The sequence below is a fragment of the Aulonocara sp. 'chitande type north' Nkhata Bay genome, linkage group LG13 (genome assembly GCF_057382095.1).
Source record: "Aulonocara sp. 'chitande type north' Nkhata Bay isolate Kocher_YH1m ecotype deep benthic linkage group LG13, A_spYH_male_GT1.1, whole genome shotgun sequence".
Classification (NCBI taxonomy): Eukaryota; Metazoa; Chordata; class Actinopteri; order Cichliformes; family Cichlidae; genus Aulonocara; species Aulonocara sp. 'chitande type north' Nkhata Bay.
In genome coordinates, this window is record NC_141356.1 from 159,468 (window position 1) to 184,211 (window position 24,744).

The following is a 24,744-nucleotide window of genomic DNA, read 5'->3' on the forward strand; positions in this document are numbered from 1 at the left end:
ATAGGTTTTTTTTCAGGTAAGTATTTTTCCTTTTATTTAGGTTTTTTTCAGGTAAGTATTTTTCCTTTTTCCCTTTCTTTATTTAGGTTTTTCTCTTTCTCTCTTTTTTTAGGTTTTTTCCATTTTTCTAAGTTGAATTAGACCCCCCCCTGGTTAGGGTTAGGGTCTTGAACCAGGCAGGGGCATCTCCCACCCCCACGAGGCACGGGCTGAGTTAGGAGTTGAAGAAAACAGGCCAACAATGAGCCTGGCGTGCACTGTCCATCTGGGGGCCGAGGGTTCTTGCCGGGAGGTGGAGACCCTGCCCGGTGGACGTTTCGGCTTCAGTGTGCCTTCTTCAGACTAGCCCAGATAATTTGCTTTCTTCCTTTTATAGGTTTTTTTTCAGGTAAGTATTTTTCCTTTTATTTAGGTTTTTTTCAGGTAAGTATTTTTCCTTTTTCCCTTTCTTTATTTAGGTTTTTCTCTTTCTCTCTTTTTTTAGGTTTTTTCCATTTTTCTAAGTTGAATTAGACCCCCCCCTGGTTAGGGTTAGGGTCTTGAACCAGGCAGGGGCATCTCCCACCCCCACGAGGCACGGGCTGAGTTAGGAGTTGAAGAAAACAGGCCAACAATGAGCCTGGCGTGCACTGTCCATCGTGGGGGCCGAGGGTTCTTGCCGGGAGGTGGAGACCCTGCCCGGTGGACGTTTCGGCTTCAGTGTGCCTTCTTCAGACTAGCCCAGATAATTTGCTTTCTTCCTTTTATAGGTTTTTTTTCAGGTAAGTATTTTTCCTTTTATTTAGGTTTTTTTCAGGTAAGTATTTTTCCTTTTTCCCTTTCTTTATTTAGGTTTTTCTCTTTCTCTCTTTTTTTAGGTTTTTTCCATTTTTCTAAGTTGAATTAGACCCCCCCCTGGTTAGGGTTAGGGTCTTGAACCAGGCAGGGGCATCTCCCACCCCCACGAGGCACGGGCTGAGTTAGGAGTTGAAGAAAACAGGCCAACAATGAGCCTGGCGTGCACTGTCCATCGTGGGGGCCGAGGGTTCTTGCCGGGAGGTGGAGACCCTGCCCGGTGGACGTTTCGGCTTCAGTGTGCCTTCTTCAGACTAGCCCAGATAATTTGCTTTCTTCCTTTTATAGGTTTTTTTTCAGGTAAGTATTTTTCCTTTTATTTAGGTTTTTTTCAGGTAAGTATTTTTCCTTTTTCCCTTTCTTTATTTAGGTTTTTCTCTTTCTCTCTTTTTTTAGGTTTTTTCCATTTTTCTAAGTTGAATTAGACCCCCCCCTGGTTAGGGTTAGGGTCTTGAACCAGGCAGGGGCATCTCCCACCCCCACGAGGCACGGGCTGAGTTAGGAGTTGAAGAAAACAGGCCAACAATGAGCCTGGCGTGCACTGTCCATCGTGGGGGCCGAGGGTTCTTGCCGGGAGGTGGAGACCCTGCCCGGTGGACGTTTCGGCTTCAGTGTGCCTTCTTCAGACTAGCCCAGATAATTTGCTTTCTTCCTTTTATAGGTTTTTTTTCAGGTAAGTATTTTTCCTTTTATTTAGGTTTTTTTCAGGTAAGTATTTTTCCTTTTTCCCTTTCTTTATTTAGGTTTTTCTCTTTCTCTCTTTTTTTAGGTTTTTTCCATTTTTCTAAGTTGAATTAGACCCCCCCCTGGTTAGGGTTAGGGTCTTGAACCAGGCAGGGGCATCTCCCACCCCCACGAGGCACGGGCTGAGTTAGGAGTTGAAGAAAACAGGCCAACAATGAGCCTGGCGTGCACTGTCCATCGTGGGGGCCGAGGGTTCTTGCCGGGAGGTGGAGACCCTGCCCGGTGGACGTTTCGGCTTCAGTGTGCCTTCTTCAGACTAGCCCAGATAATTTGCTTTCTTCCTTTTATAGGTTTTTTTTCAGGTAAGTATTTTTCCTTTTATTTAGGTTTTTTTCAGGTAAGTATTTTTCCTTTTTCCCTTTCTTTATTTAGGTTTTTCTCTTTCTCTCTTTTTTTAGGTTTTTTCCATTTTTCTAAGTTGAATTAGACCCCCCCCTGGTTAGGGTTAGGGTCTTGAACCAGGCAGGGGCATCTCCCACCCCCACGAGGCACGGGCTGAGTTAGGAGTTGAAGAAAACAGGCCAACAATGAGCCTGGCGTGCACTGTCCATCGTGGGGGCCGAGGGTTCTTGCCGGGAGGTGGAGACCCTGCCCGGTGGACGTTTCGGCTTCAGTGTGCCTTCTTCAGACTAGCCCAGATAATTTGCTTTCTTCCTTTTATAGGTTTTTTTTCAGGTAAGTATTTTTCCTTTTATTTAGGTTTTTTTCAGGTAAGTATTTTTCCTTTTTCCCTTTCTTTATTTAGGTTTTTCTCTTTCTCTCTTTTTTTAGGTTTTTTCCATTTTTCTAAGTTGAATTAGACCCCCCCCTGGTTAGGGTTAGGGTCTTGAACCAGGCAGGGGCATCTCCCACCCCCACGAGGCACGGGCTGAGTTAGGAGTTGAAGAAAACAGGCCAACAATGAGCCTGGCGTGCACTGTCCATCGTGGGGGCCGAGGGTTCTTGCCGGGAGGTGGAGACCCTGCCCGGTGGACGTTTCGGCTTCAGTGTGCCTTCTTCAGACTAGCCCAGATAATTTGCTTTCTTCCTTTTATAGGTTTTTTTTCAGGTAAGTATTTTTCCTTTTATTTAGGTTTTTTTCAGGTAAGTATTTTTCCTTTTTCCCTTTCTTTATTTAGGTTTTTCTCTTTCTCTCTTTTTTTAGGTTTTTTCCATTTTTCTAAGTTGAATTAGACCCCCCCCTGGTTAGGGTTAGGGTCTTGAACCAGGCAGGGGCATCTCCCACCCCCACGAGGCACGGGCTGAGTTAGGAGTTGAAGAAAACAGGCCAACAATGAGCCTGGCGTGCACTGTCCATCGTGGGGGCCGAGGGTTCTTGCCGGGAGGTGGAGACCCTGCCCGGTGGACGTTTCGGCTTCAGTGTGCCTTCTTCAGACTAGCCCAGATAATTTGCTTTCTTCCTTTTATAGGTTTTTTTTCAGGTAAGTATTTTTCCTTTTATTTAGGTTTTTTTCAGGTAAGTATTTTTCCTTTTTCCCTTTCTTTATTTAGGTTTTTCTCTTTCTCTCTTTTTTTAGGTTTTTTCCATTTTTCTAAGTTGAATTAGACCCCCCCCTGGTTAGGGTTAGGGTCTTGAACCAGGCAGGGGCATCTCCCACCCCCACGAGGCACGGGCTGAGTTAGGAGTTGAAGAAAACAGGCCAACAATGAGCCTGGCGTGCACTGTCCATCGTGGGGGCCGAGGGTTCTTGCCGGGAGGTGGAGACCCTGCCCGGTGGACGTTTCGGCTTCAGTGTGCCTTCTTCAGACTAGCCCAGATAATTTGCTTTCTTCCTTTTATAGGTTTTTTTTCAGGTAAGTATTTTTCCTTTTATTTAGGTTTTTTTCAGGTAAGTATTTTTCCTTTTTCCCTTTCTTTATTTAGGTTTTTCTCTTTCTCTCTTTTTTTAGGTTTTTTCCATTTTTCTAAGTTGAATTAGACCCCCCCCTGGTTAGGGTTAGGGTCTTGAACCAGGCAGGGGCATCTCCCACCCCCACGAGGCACGGGCTGAGTTAGGAGTTGAAGAAAACAGGCCAACAATGAGCCTGGCGTGCACTGTCCATCGTGGGGGCCGAGGGTTCTTGCCGGGAGGTGGAGACCCTGCCCGGTGGACGTTTCGGCTTCAGTGTGCCTTCTTCAGACTAGCCCAGATAATTTGCTTTCTTCCTTTTATAGGTTTTTTTTCAGGTAAGTATTTTTCCTTTTATTTAGGTTTTTTTCAGGTAAGTATTTTTCCTTTTTCCCTTTCTTTATTTAGGTTTTTCTCTTTCTCTCTTTTTTTAGGTTTTTTCCATTTTTCTAAGTTGAATTAGACCCCCCCCTGGTTAGGGTTAGGGTCTTGAACCAGGCAGGGGCATCTCCCACCCCCACGAGGCACGGGCTGAGTTAGGAGTTGAAGAAAACAGGCCAACAATGAGCCTGGCGTGCACTGTCCATCGTGGGGGCCGAGGGTTCTTGCCGGGAGGTGGAGACCCTGCCCGGTGGACGTTTCGGCTTCAGTGTGCCTTCTTCAGACTAGCCCAGATAATTTGCTTTCTTCCTTTTATAGGTTTTTTTTCAGGTAAGTATTTTTCCTTTTATTTAGGTTTTTTTCAGGTAAGTATTTTTCCTTTTTCCCTTTCTTTATTTAGGTTTTTCTCTTTCTCTCTTTTTTTAGGTTTTTTCCATTTTTCTAAGTTGAATTAGACCCCCCCCTGGTTAGGGTTAGGGTCTTGAACCAGGCAGGGGCATCTCCCACCCCCACGAGGCACGGGCTGAGTTAGGAGTTGAAGAAAACAGGCCAACAATGAGCCTGGCGTGCACTGTCCATCGTGGGGGCCGAGGGTTCTTGCCGGGAGGTGGAGACCCTGCCCGGTGGACGTTTCGGCTTCAGTGTGCCTTCTTCAGACTAGCCCAGATAATTTGCTTTCTTCCTTTTATAGGTTTTTTTTCAGGTAAGTATTTTTCCTTTTATTTAGGTTTTTTTCAGGTAAGTATTTTTCCTTTTTCCCTTTCTTTATTTAGGTTTTTCTCTTTCTCTCTTTTTTTAGGTTTTTTCCATTTTTCTAAGTTGAATTAGACCCCCCCCTGGTTAGGGTTAGGGTCTTGAACCAGGCAGGGGCATCTCCCACCCCCACGAGGCACGGGCTGAGTTAGGAGTTGAAGAAAACAGGCCAACAATGAGCCTGGCGTGCACTGTCCATCGTGGGGGCCGAGGGTTCTTGCCGGGAGGTGGAGACCCTGCCCGGTGGACGTTTCGGCTTCAGTGTGCCTTCTTCAGACTAGCCCAGATAATTTGCTTTCTTCCTTTTATAGGTTTTTTTTCAGGTAAGTATTTTTCCTTTTATTTAGGTTTTTTTCAGGTAAGTATTTTTCCTTTTTCCCTTTCTTTATTTAGGTTTTTCTCTTTCTCTCTTTTTTTAGGTTTTTTCCATTTTTCTAAGTTGAATTAGACCCCCCCCTGGTTAGGGTTAGGGTCTTGAACCAGGCAGGGGCATCTCCCACCCCCACGAGGCACGGGCTGAGTTAGGAGTTGAAGAAAACAGGCCAACAATGAGCCTGGCGTGCACTGTCCATCGTGGGGGCCGAGGGTTCTTGCCGGGAGGTGGAGACCCTGCCCGGTGGACGTTTCGGCTTCAGTGTGCCTTCTTCAGACTAGCCCAGATAATTTGCTTTCTTCCTTTTATAGGTTTTTTTTCAGGTAAGTATTTTTCCTTTTATTTAGGTTTTTTTCAGGTAAGTATTTTTCCTTTTTCCCTTTCTTTATTTAGGTTTTTCTCTTTCTCTCTTTTTTTAGGTTTTTTCCATTTTTCTAAGTTGAATTAGACCCCCCCCTGGTTAGGGTTAGGGTCTTGAACCAGGCAGGGGCATCTCCCACCCCCACGAGGCACGGGCTGAGTTAGGAGTTGAAGAAAACAGGCCAACAATGAGCCTGGCGTGCACTGTCCATCGTGGGGGCCGAGGGTTCTTGCCGGGAGGTGGAGACCCTGCCCGGTGGACGTTTCGGCTTCAGTGTGCCTTCTTCAGACTAGCCCAGATAATTTGCTTTCTTCCTTTTATAGGTTTTTTTTCAGGTAAGTATTTTTCCTTTTATTTAGGTTTTTTTCAGGTAAGTATTTTTCCTTTTTCCCTTTCTTTATTTAGGTTTTTCTCTTTCTCTCTTTTTTTAGGTTTTTTCCATTTTTCTAAGTTGAATTAGACCCCCCCCTGGTTAGGGTTAGGGTCTTGAACCAGGCAGGGGCATCTCCCACCCCCACGAGGCACGGGCTGAGTTAGGAGTTGAAGAAAACAGGCCAACAATGAGCCTGGCGTGCACTGTCCATCGTGGGGGCCGAGGGTTCTTGCCGGGAGGTGGAGACCCTGCCCGGTGGACGTTTCGGCTTCAGTGTGCCTTCTTCAGACTAGCCCAGATAATTTGCTTTCTTCCTTTTATAGGTTTTTTTTCAGGTAAGTATTTTTCCTTTTATTTAGGTTTTTTTCAGGTAAGTATTTTTCCTTTTTCCCTTTCTTTATTTAGGTTTTTCTCTTTCTCTCTTTTTTTAGGTTTTTTCCATTTTTCTAAGTTGAATTAGACCCCCCCCTGGTTAGGGTTAGGGTCTTGAACCAGGCAGGGGCATCTCCCACCCCCACGAGGCACGGGCTGAGTTAGGAGTTGAAGAAAACAGGCCAACAATGAGCCTGGCGTGCACTGTCCATCGTGGGGGCCGAGGGTTCTTGCCGGGAGGTGGAGACCCTGCCCGGTGGACGTTTCGGCTTCAGTGTGCCTTCTTCAGACTAGCCCAGATAATTTGCTTTCTTCCTTTTATAGGTTTTTTTTCAGGTAAGTATTTTTCCTTTTATTTAGGTTTTTTTCAGGTAAGTATTTTTCCTTTTTCCCTTTCTTTATTTAGGTTTTTCTCTTTCTCTCTTTTTTTAGGTTTTTTCCATTTTTCTAAGTTGAATTAGACCCCCCCCTGGTTAGGGTTAGGGTCTTGAACCAGGCAGGGGCATCTCCCACCCCCACGAGGCACGGGCTGAGTTAGGAGTTGAAGAAAACAGGCCAACAATGAGCCTGGCGTGCACTGTCCATCGTGGGGGCCGAGGGTTCTTGCCGGGAGGTGGAGACCCTGCCCGGTGGACGTTTCGGCTTCAGTGTGCCTTCTTCAGACTAGCCCAGATAATTTGCTTTCTTCCTTTTATAGGTTTTTTTTCAGGTAAGTATTTTTCCTTTTATTTAGGTTTTTTTCAGGTAAGTATTTTTCCTTTTTCCCTTTCTTTATTTAGGTTTTTCTCTTTCTCTCTTTTTTTAGGTTTTTTCCATTTTTCTAAGTTGAATTAGACCCCCCCCTGGTTAGGGTTAGGGTCTTGAACCAGGCAGGGGCATCTCCCACCCCCACGAGGCACGGGCTGAGTTAGGAGTTGAAGAAAACAGGCCAACAATGAGCCTGGCGTGCACTGTCCATCGTGGGGGCCGAGGGTTCTTGCCGGGAGGTGGAGACCCTGCCCGGTGGACGTTTCGGCTTCAGTGTGCCTTCTTCAGACTAGCCCAGATAATTTGCTTTCTTCCTTTTATAGGTTTTTTTTCAGGTAAGTATTTTTCCTTTTATTTAGGTTTTTTTCAGGTAAGTATTTTTCCTTTTTCCCTTTCTTTATTTAGGTTTTTCTCTTTCTCTCTTTTTTTAGGTTTTTTCCATTTTTCTAAGTTGAATTAGACCCCCCCCTGGTTAGGGTTAGGGTCTTGAACCAGGCAGGGGCATCTCCCACCCCCACGAGGCACGGGCTGAGTTAGGAGTTGAAGAAAACAGGCCAACAATGAGCCTGGCGTGCACTGTCCATCGTGGGGGCCGAGGGTTCTTGCCGGGAGGTGGAGACCCTGCCCGGTGGACGTTTCGGCTTCAGTGTGCCTTCTTCAGACTAGCCCAGATAATTTGCTTTCTTCCTTTTATAGGTTTTTTTTCAGGTAAGTATTTTTCCTTTTATTTAGGTTTTTTTCAGGTAAGTATTTTTCCTTTTTCCCTTTCTTTATTTAGGTTTTTCTCTTTCTCTCTTTTTTTAGGTTTTTTCCATTTTTCTAAGTTGAATTAGACCCCCCCCTGGTTAGGGTTAGGGTCTTGAACCAGGCAGGGGCATCTCCCACCCCCACGAGGCACGGGCTGAGTTAGGAGTTGAAGAAAACAGGCCAACAATGAGCCTGGCGTGCACTGTCCATCGTGGGGGCCGAGGGTTCTTGCCGGGAGGTGGAGACCCTGCCCGGTGGACGTTTCGGCTTCAGTGTGCCTTCTTCAGACTAGCCCAGATAATTTGCTTTCTTCCTTTTATAGGTTTTTTTTCAGGTAAGTATTTTTCCTTTTATTTAGGTTTTTTTCAGGTAAGTATTTTTCCTTTTTCCCTTTCTTTATTTAGGTTTTTCTCTTTCTCTCTTTTTTTAGGTTTTTTCCATTTTTCTAAGTTGAATTAGACCCCCCCCTGGTTAGGGTTAGGGTCTTGAACCAGGCAGGGGCATCTCCCACCCCCACGAGGCACGGGCTGAGTTAGGAGTTGAAGAAAACAGGCCAACAATGAGCCTGGCGTGCACTGTCCATCGTGGGGGCCGAGGGTTCTTGCCGGGAGGTGGAGACCCTGCCCGGTGGACGTTTCGGCTTCAGTGTGCCTTCTTCAGACTAGCCCAGATAATTTGCTTTCTTCCTTTTATAGGTTTTTTTTCAGGTAAGTATTTTTCCTTTTATTTAGGTTTTTTTCAGGTAAGTATTTTTCCTTTTTCCCTTTCTTTATTTAGGTTTTTCTCTTTCTCTCTTTTTTTAGGTTTTTTCCATTTTTCTAAGTTGAATTAGACCCCCCCCTGGTTAGGGTTAGGGTCTTGAACCAGGCAGGGGCATCTCCCACCCCCACGAGGCACGGGCTGAGTTAGGAGTTGAAGAAAACAGGCCAACAATGAGCCTGGCGTGCACTGTCCATCGTGGGGGCCGAGGGTTCTTGCCGGGAGGTGGAGACCCTGCCCGGTGGACGTTTCGGCTTCAGTGTGCCTTCTTCAGACTAGCCCAGATAATTTGCTTTCTTCCTTTTATAGGTTTTTTTTCAGGTAAGTATTTTTCCTTTTATTTAGGTTTTTTTCAGGTAAGTATTTTTCCTTTTTCCCTTTCTTTATTTAGGTTTTTCTCTTTCTCTCTTTTTTTAGGTTTTTTCCATTTTTCTAAGTTGAATTAGACCCCCCCCTGGTTAGGGTTAGGGTCTTGAACCAGGCAGGGGCATCTCCCACCCCCACGAGGCACGGGCTGAGTTAGGAGTTGAAGAAAACAGGCCAACAATGAGCCTGGCGTGCACTGTCCATCGTGGGGGCCGAGGGTTCTTGCCGGGAGGTGGAGACCCTGCCCGGTGGACGTTTCGGCTTCAGTGTGCCTTCTTCAGACTAGCCCAGATAATTTGCTTTCTTCCTTTTATAGGTTTTTTTTCAGGTAAGTATTTTTCCTTTTATTTAGGTTTTTTTCAGGTAAGTATTTTTCCTTTTTCCCTTTCTTTATTTAGGTTTTTCTCTTTCTCTCTTTTTTTAGGTTTTTTCCATTTTTCTAAGTTGAATTAGACCCCCCCCTGGTTAGGGTTAGGGTCTTGAACCAGGCAGGGGCATCTCCCACCCCCACGAGGCACGGGCTGAGTTAGGAGTTGAAGAAAACAGGCCAACAATGAGCCTGGCGTGCACTGTCCATCGTGGGGGCCGAGGGTTCTTGCCGGGAGGTGGAGACCCTGCCCGGTGGACGTTTCGGCTTCAGTGTGCCTTCTTCAGACTAGCCCAGATAATTTGCTTTCTTCCTTTTATAGGTTTTTTTTCAGGTAAGTATTTTTCCTTTTATTTAGGTTTTTTTCAGGTAAGTATTTTTCCTTTTTCCCTTTCTTTATTTAGGTTTTTCTCTTTCTCTCTTTTTTTAGGTTTTTTCCATTTTTCTAAGTTGAATTAGACCCCCCCCTGGTTAGGGTTAGGGTCTTGAACCAGGCAGGGGCATCTCCCACCCCCACGAGGCACGGGCTGAGTTAGGAGTTGAAGAAAACAGGCCAACAATGAGCCTGGCGTGCACTGTCCATCGTGGGGGCCGAGGGTTCTTGCCGGGAGGTGGAGACCCTGCCCGGTGGACGTTTCGGCTTCAGTGTGCCTTCTTCAGACTAGCCCAGATAATTTGCTTTCTTCCTTTTATAGGTTTTTTTTCAGGTAAGTATTTTTCCTTTTATTTAGGTTTTTTTCAGGTAAGTATTTTTCCTTTTTCCCTTTCTTTATTTAGGTTTTTCTCTTTCTCTCTTTTTTTAGGTTTTTTCCATTTTTCTAAGTTGAATTAGACCCCCCCCTGGTTAGGGTTAGGGTCTTGAACCAGGCAGGGGCATCTCCCACCCCCACGAGGCACGGGCTGAGTTAGGAGTTGAAGAAAACAGGCCAACAATGAGCCTGGCGTGCACTGTCCATCGTGGGGGCCGAGGGTTCTTGCCGGGAGGTGGAGACCCTGCCCGGTGGACGTTTCGGCTTCAGTGTGCCTTCTTCAGACTAGCCCAGATAATTTGCTTTCTTCCTTTTATAGGTTTTTTTTCAGGTAAGTATTTTTCCTTTTATTTAGGTTTTTTTCAGGTAAGTATTTTTCCTTTTTCCCTTTCTTTATTTAGGTTTTTCTCTTTCTCTCTTTTTTTAGGTTTTTTCCATTTTTCTAAGTTGAATTAGACCCCCCCCTGGTTAGGGTTAGGGTCTTGAACCAGGCAGGGGCATCTCCCACCCCCACGAGGCACGGGCTGAGTTAGGAGTTGAAGAAAACAGGCCAACAATGAGCCTGGCGTGCACTGTCCATCGTGGGGGCCGAGGGTTCTTGCCGGGAGGTGGAGACCCTGCCCGGTGGACGTTTCGGCTTCAGTGTGCCTTCTTCAGACTAGCCCAGATAATTTGCTTTCTTCCTTTTATAGGTTTTTTTTCAGGTAAGTATTTTTCCTTTTATTTAGGTTTTTTTCAGGTAAGTATTTTTCCTTTTTCCCTTTCTTTATTTAGGTTTTTCTCTTTCTCTCTTTTTTTAGGTTTTTTCCATTTTTCTAAGTTGAATTAGACCCCCCCCTGGTTAGGGTTAGGGTCTTGAACCAGGCAGGGGCATCTCCCACCCCCACGAGGCACGGGCTGAGTTAGGAGTTGAAGAAAACAGGCCAACAATGAGCCTGGCGTGCACTGTCCATCGTGGGGGCCGAGGGTTCTTGCCGGGAGGTGGAGACCCTGCCCGGTGGACGTTTCGGCTTCAGTGTGCCTTCTTCAGACTAGCCCAGATAATTTGCTTTCTTCCTTTTATAGGTTTTTTTTCAGGTAAGTATTTTTCCTTTTATTTAGGTTTTTTTCAGGTAAGTATTTTTCCTTTTTCCCTTTCTTTATTTAGGTTTTTCTCTTTCTCTCTTTTTTTAGGTTTTTTCCATTTTTCTAAGTTGAATTAGACCCCCCCCTGGTTAGGGTTAGGGTCTTGAACCAGGCAGGGGCATCTCCCACCCCCACGAGGCACGGGCTGAGTTAGGAGTTGAAGAAAACAGGCCAACAATGAGCCTGGCGTGCACTGTCCATCGTGGGGGCCGAGGGTTCTTGCCGGGAGGTGGAGACCCTGCCCGGTGGACGTTTCGGCTTCAGTGTGCCTTCTTCAGACTAGCCCAGATAATTTGCTTTCTTCCTTTTATAGGTTTTTTTTCAGGTAAGTATTTTTCCTTTTATTTAGGTTTTTTTCAGGTAAGTATTTTTCCTTTTTCCCTTTCTTTATTTAGGTTTTTCTCTTTCTCTCTTTTTTTAGGTTTTTTCCATTTTTCTAAGTTGAATTAGACCCCCCCCTGGTTAGGGTTAGGGTCTTGAACCAGGCAGGGGCATCTCCCACCCCCACGAGGCACGGGCTGAGTTAGGAGTTGAAGAAAACAGGCCAACAATGAGCCTGGCGTGCACTGTCCATCGTGGGGGCCGAGGGTTCTTGCCGGGAGGTGGAGACCCTGCCCGGTGGACGTTTCGGCTTCAGTGTGCCTTCTTCAGACTAGCCCAGATAATTTGCTTTCTTCCTTTTATAGGTTTTTTTTCAGGTAAGTATTTTTCCTTTTATTTAGGTTTTTTTCAGGTAAGTATTTTTCCTTTTTCCCTTTCTTTATTTAGGTTTTTCTCTTTCTCTCTTTTTTTAGGTTTTTTCCATTTTTCTAAGTTGAATTAGACCCCCCCCTGGTTAGGGTTAGGGTCTTGAACCAGGCAGGGGCATCTCCCACCCCCACGAGGCACGGGCTGAGTTAGGAGTTGAAGAAAACAGGCCAACAATGAGCCTGGCGTGCACTGTCCATCGTGGGGGCCGAGGGTTCTTGCCGGGAGGTGGAGACCCTGCCCGGTGGACGTTTCGGCTTCAGTGTGCCTTCTTCAGACTAGCCCAGATAATTTGCTTTCTTCCTTTTATAGGTTTTTTTTCAGGTAAGTATTTTTCCTTTTATTTAGGTTTTTTTCAGGTAAGTATTTTTCCTTTTTCCCTTTCTTTATTTAGGTTTTTCTCTTTCTCTCTTTTTTTAGGTTTTTTCCATTTTTCTAAGTTGAATTAGACCCCCCCCTGGTTAGGGTTAGGGTCTTGAACCAGGCAGGGGCATCTCCCACCCCCACGAGGCACGGGCTGAGTTAGGAGTTGAAGAAAACAGGCCAACAATGAGCCTGGCGTGCACTGTCCATCGTGGGGGCCGAGGGTTCTTGCCGGGAGGTGGAGACCCTGCCCGGTGGACGTTTCGGCTTCAGTGTGCCTTCTTCAGACTAGCCCAGATAATTTGCTTTCTTCCTTTTATAGGTTTTTTTTCAGGTAAGTATTTTTCCTTTTATTTAGGTTTTTTTCAGGTAAGTATTTTTCCTTTTTCCCTTTCTTTATTTAGGTTTTTCTCTTTCTCTCTTTTTTTAGGTTTTTTCCATTTTTCTAAGTTGAATTAGACCCCCCCCTGGTTAGGGTTAGGGTCTTGAACCAGGCAGGGGCATCTCCCACCCCCACGAGGCACGGGCTGAGTTAGGAGTTGAAGAAAACAGGCCAACAATGAGCCTGGCGTGCACTGTCCATCGTGGGGGCCGAGGGTTCTTGCCGGGAGGTGGAGACCCTGCCCGGTGGACGTTTCGGCTTCAGTGTGCCTTCTTCAGACTAGCCCAGATAATTTGCTTTCTTCCTTTTATAGGTTTTTTTTCAGGTAAGTATTTTTCCTTTTATTTAGGTTTTTTTCAGGTAAGTATTTTTCCTTTTTCCCTTTCTTTATTTAGGTTTTTCTCTTTCTCTCTTTTTTTAGGTTTTTTCCATTTTTCTAAGTTGAATTAGACCCCCCCCTGGTTAGGGTTAGGGTCTTGAACCAGGCAGGGGCATCTCCCACCCCCACGAGGCACGGGCTGAGTTAGGAGTTGAAGAAAACAGGCCAACAATGAGCCTGGCGTGCACTGTCCATCGTGGGGGCCGAGGGTTCTTGCCGGGAGGTGGAGACCCTGCCCGGTGGACGTTTCGGCTTCAGTGTGCCTTCTTCAGACTAGCCCAGATAATTTGCTTTCTTCCTTTTATAGGTTTTTTTTCAGGTAAGTATTTTTCCTTTTATTTAGGTTTTTTTCAGGTAAGTATTTTTCCTTTTTCCCTTTCTTTATTTAGGTTTTTCTCTTTCTCTCTTTTTTTAGGTTTTTTCCATTTTTCTAAGTTGAATTAGACCCCCCCCTGGTTAGGGTTAGGGTCTTGAACCAGGCAGGGGCATCTCCCACCCCCACGAGGCACGGGCTGAGTTAGGAGTTGAAGAAAACAGGCCAACAATGAGCCTGGCGTGCACTGTCCATCGTGGGGGCCGAGGGTTCTTGCCGGGAGGTGGAGACCCTGCCCGGTGGACGTTTCGGCTTCAGTGTGCCTTCTTCAGACTAGCCCAGATAATTTGCTTTCTTCCTTTTATAGGTTTTTTTTCAGGTAAGTATTTTTCCTTTTATTTAGGTTTTTTTCAGGTAAGTATTTTTCCTTTTTCCCTTTCTTTATTTAGGTTTTTCTCTTTCTCTCTTTTTTTAGGTTTTTTCCATTTTTCTAAGTTGAATTAGACCCCCCCCTGGTTAGGGTTAGGGTCTTGAACCAGGCAGGGGCATCTCCCACCCCCACGAGGCACGGGCTGAGTTAGGAGTTGAAGAAAACAGGCCAACAATGAGCCTGGCGTGCACTGTCCATCGTGGGGGCCGAGGGTTCTTGCCGGGAGGTGGAGACCCTGCCCGGTGGACGTTTCGGCTTCAGTGTGCCTTCTTCAGACTAGCCCAGATAATTTGCTTTCTTCCTTTTATAGGTTTTTTTTCAGGTAAGTATTTTTCCTTTTATTTAGGTTTTTTTCAGGTAAGTATTTTTCCTTTTTCCCTTTCTTTATTTAGGTTTTTCTCTTTCTCTCTTTTTTTAGGTTTTTTCCATTTTTCTAAGTTGAATTAGACCCCCCCCTGGTTAGGGTTAGGGTCTTGAACCAGGCAGGGGCATCTCCCACCCCCACGAGGCACGGGCTGAGTTAGGAGTTGAAGAAAACAGGCCAACAATGAGCCTGGCGTGCACTGTCCATCGTGGGGGCCGAGGGTTCTTGCCGGGAGGTGGAGACCCTGCCCGGTGGACGTTTCGGCTTCAGTGTGCCTTCTTCAGACTAGCCCAGATAATTTGCTTTCTTCCTTTTATAGGTTTTTTTTCAGGTAAGTATTTTTCCTTTTATTTAGGTTTTTTTCAGGTAAGTATTTTTCCTTTTTCCCTTTCTTTATTTAGGTTTTTCTCTTTCTCTCTTTTTTTAGGTTTTTTCCATTTTTCTAAGTTGAATTAGACCCCCCCCTGGTTAGGGTTAGGGTCTTGAACCAGGCAGGGGCATCTCCCACCCCCACGAGGCACGGGCTGAGTTAGGAGTTGAAGAAAACAGGCCAACAATGAGCCTGGCGTGCACTGTCCATCGTGGGGGCCGAGGGTTCTTGCCGGGAGGTGGAGACCCTGCCCGGTGGACGTTTCGGCTTCAGTGTGCCTTCTTCAGACTAGCCCAGATAATTTGCTTTCTTCCTTTTATAGGTTTTTTTTCAGGTAAGTATTTTTCCTTTTATTTAGGTTTTTTTCAGGTAAGTATTTTTCCTTTTTCCCTTTCTTTATTTAGGTTTTTCTCTTTCTCTCTTTTTTTAGGTTTTTTCCATTTTTCTAAGTTGAATTAGACCCCCCCCTGGTTAGGGTTAGGGTCTTGAACCAGGCAGGGGCATCTCCCACCCCCACGAGGCACGGGCTGAGTTAGGAGTTGAAGAAAACAGGCCAACAATGAGCCTGGCGTGCACTGTCCATCGTGGGGGCCGAGGGTTCTTGCCGGGAGGTGGAGACCCTGCCCGGTGGACGTTTCGGCTTCAGTGTGCCTTCTTCAGACTAGCCCAGATAATTTGCTTTCTTCCTTTTATAGGTTTTTTTTCAGGTAAGTATTTTTCCTTTTATTTAGGTTTTTTTCAGGTAAGTATTTTTCCTTTTTCCCTTTCTTTATTTAGGTTTTTCTCTTTCTCTCTTTTTTTAGGTTTTTTCCATTTTTCTAAGTTGAATTAGACCCCCCCCTGGTTAGGGTTAGGGGTTGAAAAAAACAGGCCAACAATGAGCCTGGCGTGCACTGTCCATCGTGGGGGCCGAGGGTTCTTGCCGGGAGGTGGAGACCCTGCCCGGTGGTTCCAAAAATTACCCATCTTGGGTTAAATAGCTAGTGGGCTGTCGCGACGTTTCGGCTTCGTTGTGCCTTCTTCAGACTAGCCCAGATCATTTGCTTTCGTCCTTTTTATAGGTTTTTTTCAGGTAAGTATTTTTTCCTTTATTTAGGTTTTTTTCAGGTAAGTATTTTTCCTTTTTCCCCTTCGTTATTTAGGTTTTTTCTCTTTCTCTCTTTTTTTAGGTTTTTTCATTTTTTCAAAGTTGAATTAGACCCCCCCCTGGTTAGGGTTAGGGTCTTGAACCAGGCAGGGGCATCTCCCACCCCCACGAGGCACGGGCTGAGTTAGGAGTTGAAAAAAACAGGCCAACAATGAGCCTGGCGTGCACTGTCCATCGTGGGGGCCGAGGGTTCTTGCCGGGAGGTGGAGACCCTGCCCGGTGGTTCCAAAAATTACCCATCTTGGGTTAAATAGCTAGTGGGCTGTCGCGACGTTTCGGCTTCGTTGTGCCTTCTTCAGACTAGCCCAGATCATTTGCTTTCGTCCTTTTTATAGGTTTTTTTCAGGTAAGTATTTTTTCCTTTATTTAGGTTTTTTTCAGGTAAGTATTTTTCCTTTTTCCCTTTCGTTATTTAGGTTTTTTCTCTTTCTCTCTTTTTTTAGGTTTTTTCATTTTTTCAAAGTTGAATTAGACCCCCCCCTGGTTAGGGTTAGGGTCTTGAACCAGGCAGGGGCATCTCCCACCCCCACGAGGCACGGGCTGAGTTAGGAGTTGAAAAAAACAGGCCAACAATGAGCCTGGCGTGCACTGTCCATCGTGGGGGCCGAGGGTTCTTGCCGGGAGGTGGAGACCCTGCCCGGTGGTTCCAAAAATTACCCATCTTGGGTTAAATAGCTAGTGGGCTGTCGCGACGTTTCGGCTTCGTTGTGCCTTCTTCAGACTAGCCCAGATCATTTGCTTTCGTCCTTTTTATAGGTTTTTTTCAGGTAAGTATTTTTTCCTTTATTTAGGTTTTTTTCAGGTAAGTATTTTTCCTTTTTCCCCTTCGTTATTTAGGTTTTTTCTCTTTCTCTCTTTTTTTAGGTTTTTTCATTTTTTCAAAGTTGAATTAGACCCCCCCCTGGTTAGGGTTAGGGTCTTGAACCAGGCAGGGGCATCTCCCACCCCCACGAGGCACGGGCTGAGTTAGGAGTTGAAAAAAACAGGCCAACAATGAGCCTGGCGTGCACTGTCCATCGTGGGGGCCGAGGGTTCTTGCCGGGAGGTGGAGACCCTGCCCGGTGGTTCCAAAAATTACCCATCTTGGGTTAAATAGCTAGTGGGCTGTCGCGACGTTTCGGCTTCGTTGTGCCTTCTTCAGACTAGCCCAGATCATTTGCTTTCGTCCTTTTTATAGGTTTTTTTCAGGTAAGTATTTTTTCCTTTATTTAGGTTTTTTTCAGGTAAGTATTTTTCCTTTTTCCCCTTCGTTATTTAGGTTTTTTCTCTTTCTCTCTTTTTTTAGGTTTTTTCATTTTTTCAAAGTTGAATTAGACCCCCCCCTGGTTAGGGTTAGGGTCTTGAACCAGGCAGGGGCATCTCCCACCCCCACGAGGCACGGGCTGAGTTAGGAGTTGAAAAAAACAGGCCAACAATGAGCCTGGCGTGCACTGTCCATCGTGGGGGCCGAGGGTTCTTGCCGGGAGGTGGAGACCCTGCCCGGTGGTTCCAAAAATTACCCATCTTGGGTTAAATAGCTAGTGGGCTGTCGCGACGTTTCGGCTTCGTTGTGCCTTCTTCAGACTAGCCCAGATCATTTGCTTTCGTCCTTTTTATAGGTTTTTTTCAGGTAAGTATTTTTTCCTTTATTTAGGTTTTTTTCAGGTAAGTATTTTTCCTTTTTCCCCTTCGTTATTTAGGTTTTTTCTCTTTCTCTCTTTTTTTAGGTTTTTTCATTTTTTCAAAGTTGAATTAGACCCCCCCCTGGTTAGGGTTAGGGTCTTGAACCAGGCAGGGGCATCTCCCACCCCCACGAGGCACGGGCTGAGTTAGGAGTTGAAAAAAACAGGCCAACAATGAGCCTGGCGTGCACTGTCCATCGTGGGGGCCGAGGGTTCTTGCCGGGAGGTGGAGACCCTGCCCGGTGGTTCCAAAAATTACCCATCTTGGGTTAAATAGCTAGTGGGCTGTCGCGACGTTTCGGCTTCGTTGTGCCTTCTTCAGACTAGCCCAGATCATTTGCTTTCGTCCTTTTTATAGGTTTTTTTCAGGTAAGTATTTTTTCCTTTATTTAGGTTTTTTTCAGGTAAGTATTTTTCCTTTTTCCCCTTCGTTATTTAGGTTTTTTCTCTTTCTCTCTTTTTTTAGGTTTTTTCATTTTTTCAAAGTTGAATTAGACCCCCCCCTGGTTAGGGTTAGGGTCTTGAACCAGGCAGGGGCATCTCCCACCCCCACGAGGCACGGGCTGAGTTAGGAGTTGAAAAAAACAGGCCAACAATGAGCCTGGCGTGCACTGTCCATCGTGGGGGCCGAGGGTTCTTGCCGGGAGGTGGAGACCCTGCCCGGTGGTTCCAAAAATTACCCATCTTGGGTTAAATAGCTAGTGGGCTGTCGCGACGTTTCGGCTTCGTTGTGCCTTCTTCAGACTAGCCCAGATCATTTGCTTTCGTCCTTTTTATAGGTTTTTTTCAGGTAAGTATTTTTTCCTTTATTTAGGTTTTTTTCAGGTAAGTATTTTTCCTTTTTCCCCTTCGTTATTTAGGTTTTTTCTCTTTCTCTCTTTTTTTAGGTTTTTTCATTTTTTCAAAGTTGAATTAGACCCCCCCCCTGGTTAGGGTTAGGGTCTTGAACCAGGCAGGGGCATCTCCCACCCCCACGAGGCACGGGCTGAGTTAGGAGTTGAAAAAAACAGGCCAACAATGAGCCTGGCGTGCACTGTCCATCGTGGGGGCCGAGGGTTCTTGCCGGGAGGTGGAGACCCTGCCCGGTGGTTCCAAAAATTACCCATCTTGGGTTAAATAGCTAGTGGGCTGTCGCGACGTTTCGGCTTCGTTGTGCCTTCTTCAGACTAGCCCAGATCATTTGCTTTCGTCCTTTTTATAGGTTTTTTTCAGGTAAGTATTTTTTCCTTTATTTAGGTTTTTTTCAGGTAAGTATTTTTCCTTTTTCCCCTTCGTTATTTAGGTTTTTTCTCTTTCTCTCTTTTTTTAGGTTTTTTCATTTTTTCAAAGTTGAATTAGACCCCCCCCTGGTTAGGGTTAGGGTCTTGAACCAGGCAGGGGCATCTCCCACCCCCACGAGGCACGGGCTGAGTTAGGAGTTGAAAAAAACAGGCCAACAATGAGCCTGGCGTGCACTGTCCATCGTGGGGGCCGAGGGTTCTTGCCGGGAGGTGGAGACCCTGCCCGGTGGTTCCAAAAATTACCCATCTTGGGTTAAATAGCTAGTGGGCTGTCGCGACGTTTCGGCTTCGTTGTGCCTTCTTCAGACTAGCCCAGATCATTTGCTTTCGTCCTTTTTATAGGTTTTTTTCAGGTAAGTATTTTTTCCTTTATTTAGGTTTTTTTCAGGTAAGTATTTTTCCTTTTTCCCCTTCGTTATTTAGGTTTTTTCTCTTTCTCTCTTTTTTTAGGTTTTTTCATTTTTTCAAAGTTGAATTAGACCCCCCCCTGGTTAGGGTTAGGGTCTTGAACCAGGCAGGGGCATCTCCCACCCCCACGAGGCACGGGCTGAGTTAGGAGTTGAAAAAAACAGGCCAACAATGAGCCTGGCGTGCACTGTCCATCGTGGGGGCCGAGGGTTCTTGCCGGGAGGTGGAGACCCTGCCCGGTGGTTCCAAAAATTACCCATCTTGGGTTAAATAGCTAGTGGGCTGTCGCGACGTTTCGGCTTCGTTGTGCCTTCTTCAGACTAGCCCAGATCATTTGCTTTCGTCCTTTTTATAGGTTTTTTTCAGGTAAGTATTTTTTCCTTTATTTAGGTTTTTTTCAGGTAAGTATTTTTCCTTTTTCCCCTTCGTTATTTAGGTTTTTTCTCTTTCTCTCTTTTTTTAGGTTTTTTCATTTTTTCAAAGTTGAATTAGACCCCCCCCTGGTTAGGGTTAGGGTCTTGAACCAGGCAGGGGCATCTCCCACCCCCACGAGGCACGGGCTGAGTTAGGAGTTGAAAAAAACAGGCCAACAATGAGCCTGGCGTGCACTGTCCATCGTGGGGGCCGAGGGTTCTTGCCGGGAGGTGGAGACCCTGCCCGGTGGTTCCAAAAATTACCCATCTTGGGTTAAATAGCTAGTGGGCTGTCGCGACGTTTCGGCTTCGTTGTGCCTTCTTCAGACTAGCCCAGATCATTTGCTTTCGTCCTTTTTATAGGTTTTTTTCAGGTAAGTATTTTTTCCTTTATTTAGGTTTTTTTCAGGTAAGTATTTTTCCTTTTTCCCCTTCGTTATTTAGGTTTTTTCTCTTTCTCTCTTTTTTTAGGTTTTTTCATTTTTTCAAAGTTGAATTAGACCCCCCCCTGGTTAGGGTTAGGGTCTTGAACCAGGCAGGGGCATCTCCCACCCCCACGAGGCACGGGCTGAGTTAGGAGTTGAAAAAAACAGGCCAACAATGAGCCTGGCGTGCACTGTCCATCGTGGGGGCCGAGGGTTCTTGCCGGGAGGTGGAGACCCTGCCCGGTGGTTCCAAAAATTACCCATCTTGGGTTAAATAGCTAGTGGGCTGTCGCGACGTTTCGGCTTCGTTGTGCCTTCTTCAGACTAGCCCAGATCATTTGCTTTCGTCCTTTTTATAGGTTTTTTTCAGGTAAGTATTTTTTCCTTTATTTAGGTTTTTTTCAGGTAAGTATTTTTCCTTTTTCCCCTTCGTTATTTAGGTTTTTTCTCTTTCTCTCTTTTTTTAGGTTTTTTCATTTTTTCAAAGTTGAATTAGACCCCCCCCTGGTTAGGGTTAGGGTCTTGAACCAGGCAGGGGCATCTCCCACCCCCACGAGGCACGGGCTGAGTTAGGAGTTGAAAAAAACAGGCCAACAATGAGCCTGGCGTGCACTGTCCATCGTGGGGGCCGAGGGTTCTTGCCGGGAGGTGGAGACCCTGCCCGGTGGTTCCAAAAATTACCCATCTTGGGTTAAATAGCTAGTGGGCTGTCGCGACGTTTCGGCTTCGTTGTGCCTTCTTCAGACTAGCCCAGATCATTTGCTTTCGTCCTTTTTATAGGTTTTTTTCAGGTAAGTATTTTTTCCTTTATTTAGGTTTTTTTCAGGTAAGTATTTTTCCTTTTTCCCCTTCGTTATTTAGGTTTTTTCTCTTTCTCTCTTTTTTTAGGTTTTTTCATTTTTTCAAAGTTGAATTAGACCCCCCCCTGGTTAGGGTTAGGGTCTTGAACCAGGCAGGGGCATCTCCCACCCCCACGAGGCACGGGCTGAGTTAGGAGTTGAAAAAAACAGGCCAACAATGAGCCTGGCGTGCACTGTCCATCGTGGGGGCCGAGGGTTCTTGCCGGGAGGTGGAGACCCTGCCCGGTGGTTCCAAAAATTACCCATCTTGGGTTAAATAGCTAGTGGGCTGTCGCGACGTTTCGGCTTCGTTGTGCCTTCTTCAGACTAGCCCAGATCATTTGCTTTCGTCCTTTTTATAGGTTTTTTTCAGGTAAGTATTTTTTCCTTTATTTAGGTTTTTTTCAGGTAAGTATTTTTCCTTTTTCCCCTTCGTTATTTAGGTTTTTTCTCTTTCTCTCTTTTTTTAGGTTTTTTCATTTTTTCAAAGTTGAATTAGACCCCCCCCTGGTTAGGGTTAGGGTCTTGAACCAGGCAGGGGCATCTCCCACCCCCACGAGGCACGGGCTGAGTTAGGAGTTGAAAAAAACAGGCCAACAATGAGCCTGGCGTGCACTGTCCATCGTGGGGGCCGAGGGTTCTTGCCGGGAGGTGGAGACCCTGCCCGGTGGTTCCAAAAATTACCCATCTTGGGTTAAATAGCTAGTGGGCTGTCGCGACGTTTCGGCTTCGTTGTGCCTTCTTCAGACTAGCCCAGATCATTTGCTTTCGTCCTTTTTATAGGTTTTTTTCAGGTAAGTATTTTTTCCTTTATTTAGGTTTAGGGGTTAGGGGTTAGGGGTTAGGGGTTAGGGTTAGGGTTAGGGGTTAGGGTTAGGGTTAGGGTTAGGGGGTTAGGGGGTTAGGGTTAGGGTTAGGGTTAGGGGGTTAGGGTTAGGACATTGGTTATGGCTCCGTCCCCCCTGGGGGGGACCGAGGAATGCACGGTCCTTCCCTCCTGGGCCCCTCCCTCCCCGGTTCCAAAAAAACCAGTCCTGGTCTCGAGATTGGGGTCGATAAGTATCGGGCCGCATACGGGAGCGACCCCTCCTCCCATAGCGGACCTGCTGCCACCCCTCATCAGACATGATGGAGGGCTAAGTAAAGGTTTTTCAATATTTTTTTTGTTGTTTTTGTGTTTTTTAATTATTTTTTTAAGTTTTTTATTTTTTAGAAAAATCAAAAAAGAGAATAAAACTCCTAAAAACTAAAAATGCCCTGAAAAGGGTTCAAAAAACTAAAAATACCCTGAAAAGGGCTCAAAAAAAACTAATCGTGTGCCACTGTGGCGACGTTTCGACCAATTGTGGTCTTCTTCAGGCCTGGGCACACTCAAAACTAAAATAAGCCCGCTGCAAAAAAAGCGACTGTCGTCGTCGAAGGGCAGCAAAAAAATGAGCCTGGCCTGCAGGCTCACCCCTTAAATAGGCTCTGGCTCCGCCCCAACGGCTTCTAAAATGTCAGCAAAAAGAAAAAGAAAAAGAAAACCCCACAGTAAAAATGAATTTAAATGTTTTTTAATGTTTTTTAACCCCTTCAATGAATTAAAACAACACCATATGAACTAACATGAACTAAATGGTGTGTATATACATAAAATAACTATTTACACAAAAGTTTTTAAACTCAATATTTATTCACCCATGAAAAGTATTTATTTATTTATGTATTTATTTTTTTGTTTTTTTTATTTTTTAATTTTTTACATATTTTTGTACATATGTTCTACCAAGTATTTAACAAAATAGGGGGGGATGGGGGAAAGGGGAAGGGGATGGGACTAGGGTTAGGAATAGGAGTAGGAATAGGGAAGGGGATTAGGGTTAGGATATAGGACAGGGGTTAGGACGATAGGTTAGGGTTAGGGCTAGGAGTGGGAAGAGGTTAGGGTTAGGGTAAGGAAATAGGATAGGGGATAGGGTTAGGATTGGGAACAAGGGAATGGTTAGGGTTAGGGTAAGGGAAAAGGATTAGGGTTAGGATATGGGTTGGGGTTGGGGCTAGGACAGGGAAGGGGTTAGGATTAGGGTAAGGGAAGGAGATGGGGATAGGAATAGGGAACGGGGTCAGGATAGGAATTAGGTTTAGGACAGGGAATGGGGTAGGAACAGGAATGGGGAAGGGATTGGGACAGGGGTAAGGAAATAGAACGGGGTTAGGGCAGAAACAAACATAAGCCATACCCCTAGGCCGGACAAGTCCGGTCCTGGCCTTCAAACTAAACTCACTGCCAATCAAGATTCAGGCCAAGTGGCTCCTTCGTATCCAACCAGTAGATCCACCGTCTATCCTTGGTCTTCCGCTCCCCATGTGACCAACTCACAATACTTTAAATTCCCGCAATCCGAAGTGCCTTTAATCCCTGTGAAATAAAATGGTTAACCAAAGGAGTCTGGGTATGTTTTTTGTATAAAATGTTATACTCATGTTACCACATTCTCATCCTAAACGTGTTCTTTGTCCCACCGACATACATTTCCAGTTCACAACTTGTACAAAAAAAATCAAATCAAATTATAAGTTCAATTCCGCCGACCAATGGTCAGACACGGCCTGTGCCTTGTTTCTTCCATGGTCCACATTTCGCGAATACTTTCCCTAACCTGGGACTCATCCGCCGGGAGCGGGCTGACAAGGGGCCAATTCTTATCCGGGGCGACCTGATAGGTCCCGTCATTCCCAACTTGTGAGGTTGTGGGGTAGAGACCCCACTCGGCTCCTCCTGAGCTAAATCAAAGTCCAAAAGACCAACCGCTTCAACTGACTCATCTTTCGGATCCCCGTGGACTTGAGCGTCAACCGTGACGACTCCCGCAGGAAGTCGGACCGGCGGTTCCGCGGCCCCCGACTTCTCCACACTCGGATCTCTCCCTCGGACCCTCCGGTCCCTCAGTGGCCGAGGGGGGGCGCCTCCAAGCGGTGAGGACTCCGTCACAATCTGGTCCCCAGAGTTGACTTCAGTCAGACTGTCCTCCCGCCGCCGCATTGCCCTCTGTTCCCCCTGTTCCCCATCTGTACGAGTGGATTGTTGGTGTGTTGCAATCACCTCCTCCTCAAAGGCCACCCGAGAAGGATCCTCCTGTGTGTTCCCGCGTGTCAATATACCCCGTGTGGGTGCGTTCCTCTCTACGGGTCCATCACCCTGTTGTGGCTCTATAGTGGTTGACCCAGTTGTCCCACCCGTTTGAGGGCTACCATCCGGACCCATGGCAGCTGCCACCAAGGCTTCAGCATGCTCCACCACGTCCTGAGGCAACCGTGGCAAGTTACGCCGAGTCCACCGTGTTGCAACGTCAAAGGCCACCTTCCAGTCCACATCTGTATCCAAAACCAAACCCCCCAACGCCTCCCGCAAGGCAGTTTCATAATGATCCTGAAGAATCAACATGGTGGCGTGGCCCCAGTTTTTGGCATTACCAAGGATCATGTCAGCCGTCTTGGCGTTTGGGGCTGCTGGCTTAATAACACCAGCCAACATGTCCACCATTCGGGAGATCATTTGGGGTGGAGACCTCTCTCCATTGACATTTCGTAAATGGTGCACAACCTTAATAACCCTTTTCAATTGTCGCACCAATGCCCCAAACTTGGGGTCCACAAACGTGTTTCTCTGCTGTCTCATCGGCTGAGGAAACCTCTCCTGCTGCCTAAACCAAGGTCGCCGGACAAAACCATCATCTCCGGCATTGCCCCCCCATCCGGGGTTGGCTTGGCGAACCACCTCCGCATAGGATCTTTGTTGTGGCACCCAATCCCTTGGCGGCATGGGAAGAAGGCAACGCGGGAAGGAAGGAACCCTTTCGAAGGGAGGCACAGGCTGGTTAGGACATTGGTTATGGCTCCGTCCCCCCTGGGGGGGACCGAGGAATGCACGGTCCTTCCCTCCTGGGCCCCTCCCTCCCCGGTTCCAAAAAAACCAGTCCTGGTCTCGAGATTGGGGTCGATAAGTATCGGGCCGCATACGGGAGCGACCCCTCCTCCCATAGCGGACCTGCTGCCACCCCTCATCAGACATGATGGAGGGCTAAGTAAAGGTTTTTCAATATTTTTTTTGTTGTTTTTGTGTTTTTTAATTATTTTTTTAAGTTTTTTATTTTTTAGAAAAATCAAAAAAGAGAATAAAACTCCTAAAAACTAAAAATGCCCTGAAAAGGGTTCAAAAAACTAAAAATACCCTGAAAAGGGCTCAAAAAAAACTAATCGTGTGCCACTGTGGCGACGTTTCGACCAATTGTGGTCTTCTTCAGGCCTGGGCACACTCAAAACTAAAATAAGCCCGCTGCAAAAAAAGCGACTGTCGTCGT

At 46.2% G+C, this 24,744-nt stretch overlaps 1 protein-coding gene across 1 annotated transcript in view; it reads right to left on the reverse strand.

The window, feature by feature from the left end:
* The window catches only part of LOC147315382 (uncharacterized), a gene marked incomplete at its 3' end in the record, with an annotated part of 143,567 nt that extends 119,361 nt beyond the window's left edge, over positions 1–24,206 (reverse strand). The window contains exon 1 of the mRNA XM_086260154.1: positions 23,034–24,206. Within this exon, the coding sequence (XP_086116280.1) occupies positions 23,034–24,206 (1,173 nt within the window). The remainder of the gene's footprint in view (positions 1–23,033) is intronic.
* Between the last annotated feature and the right edge of the window lie 538 nt (positions 24,207–24,744).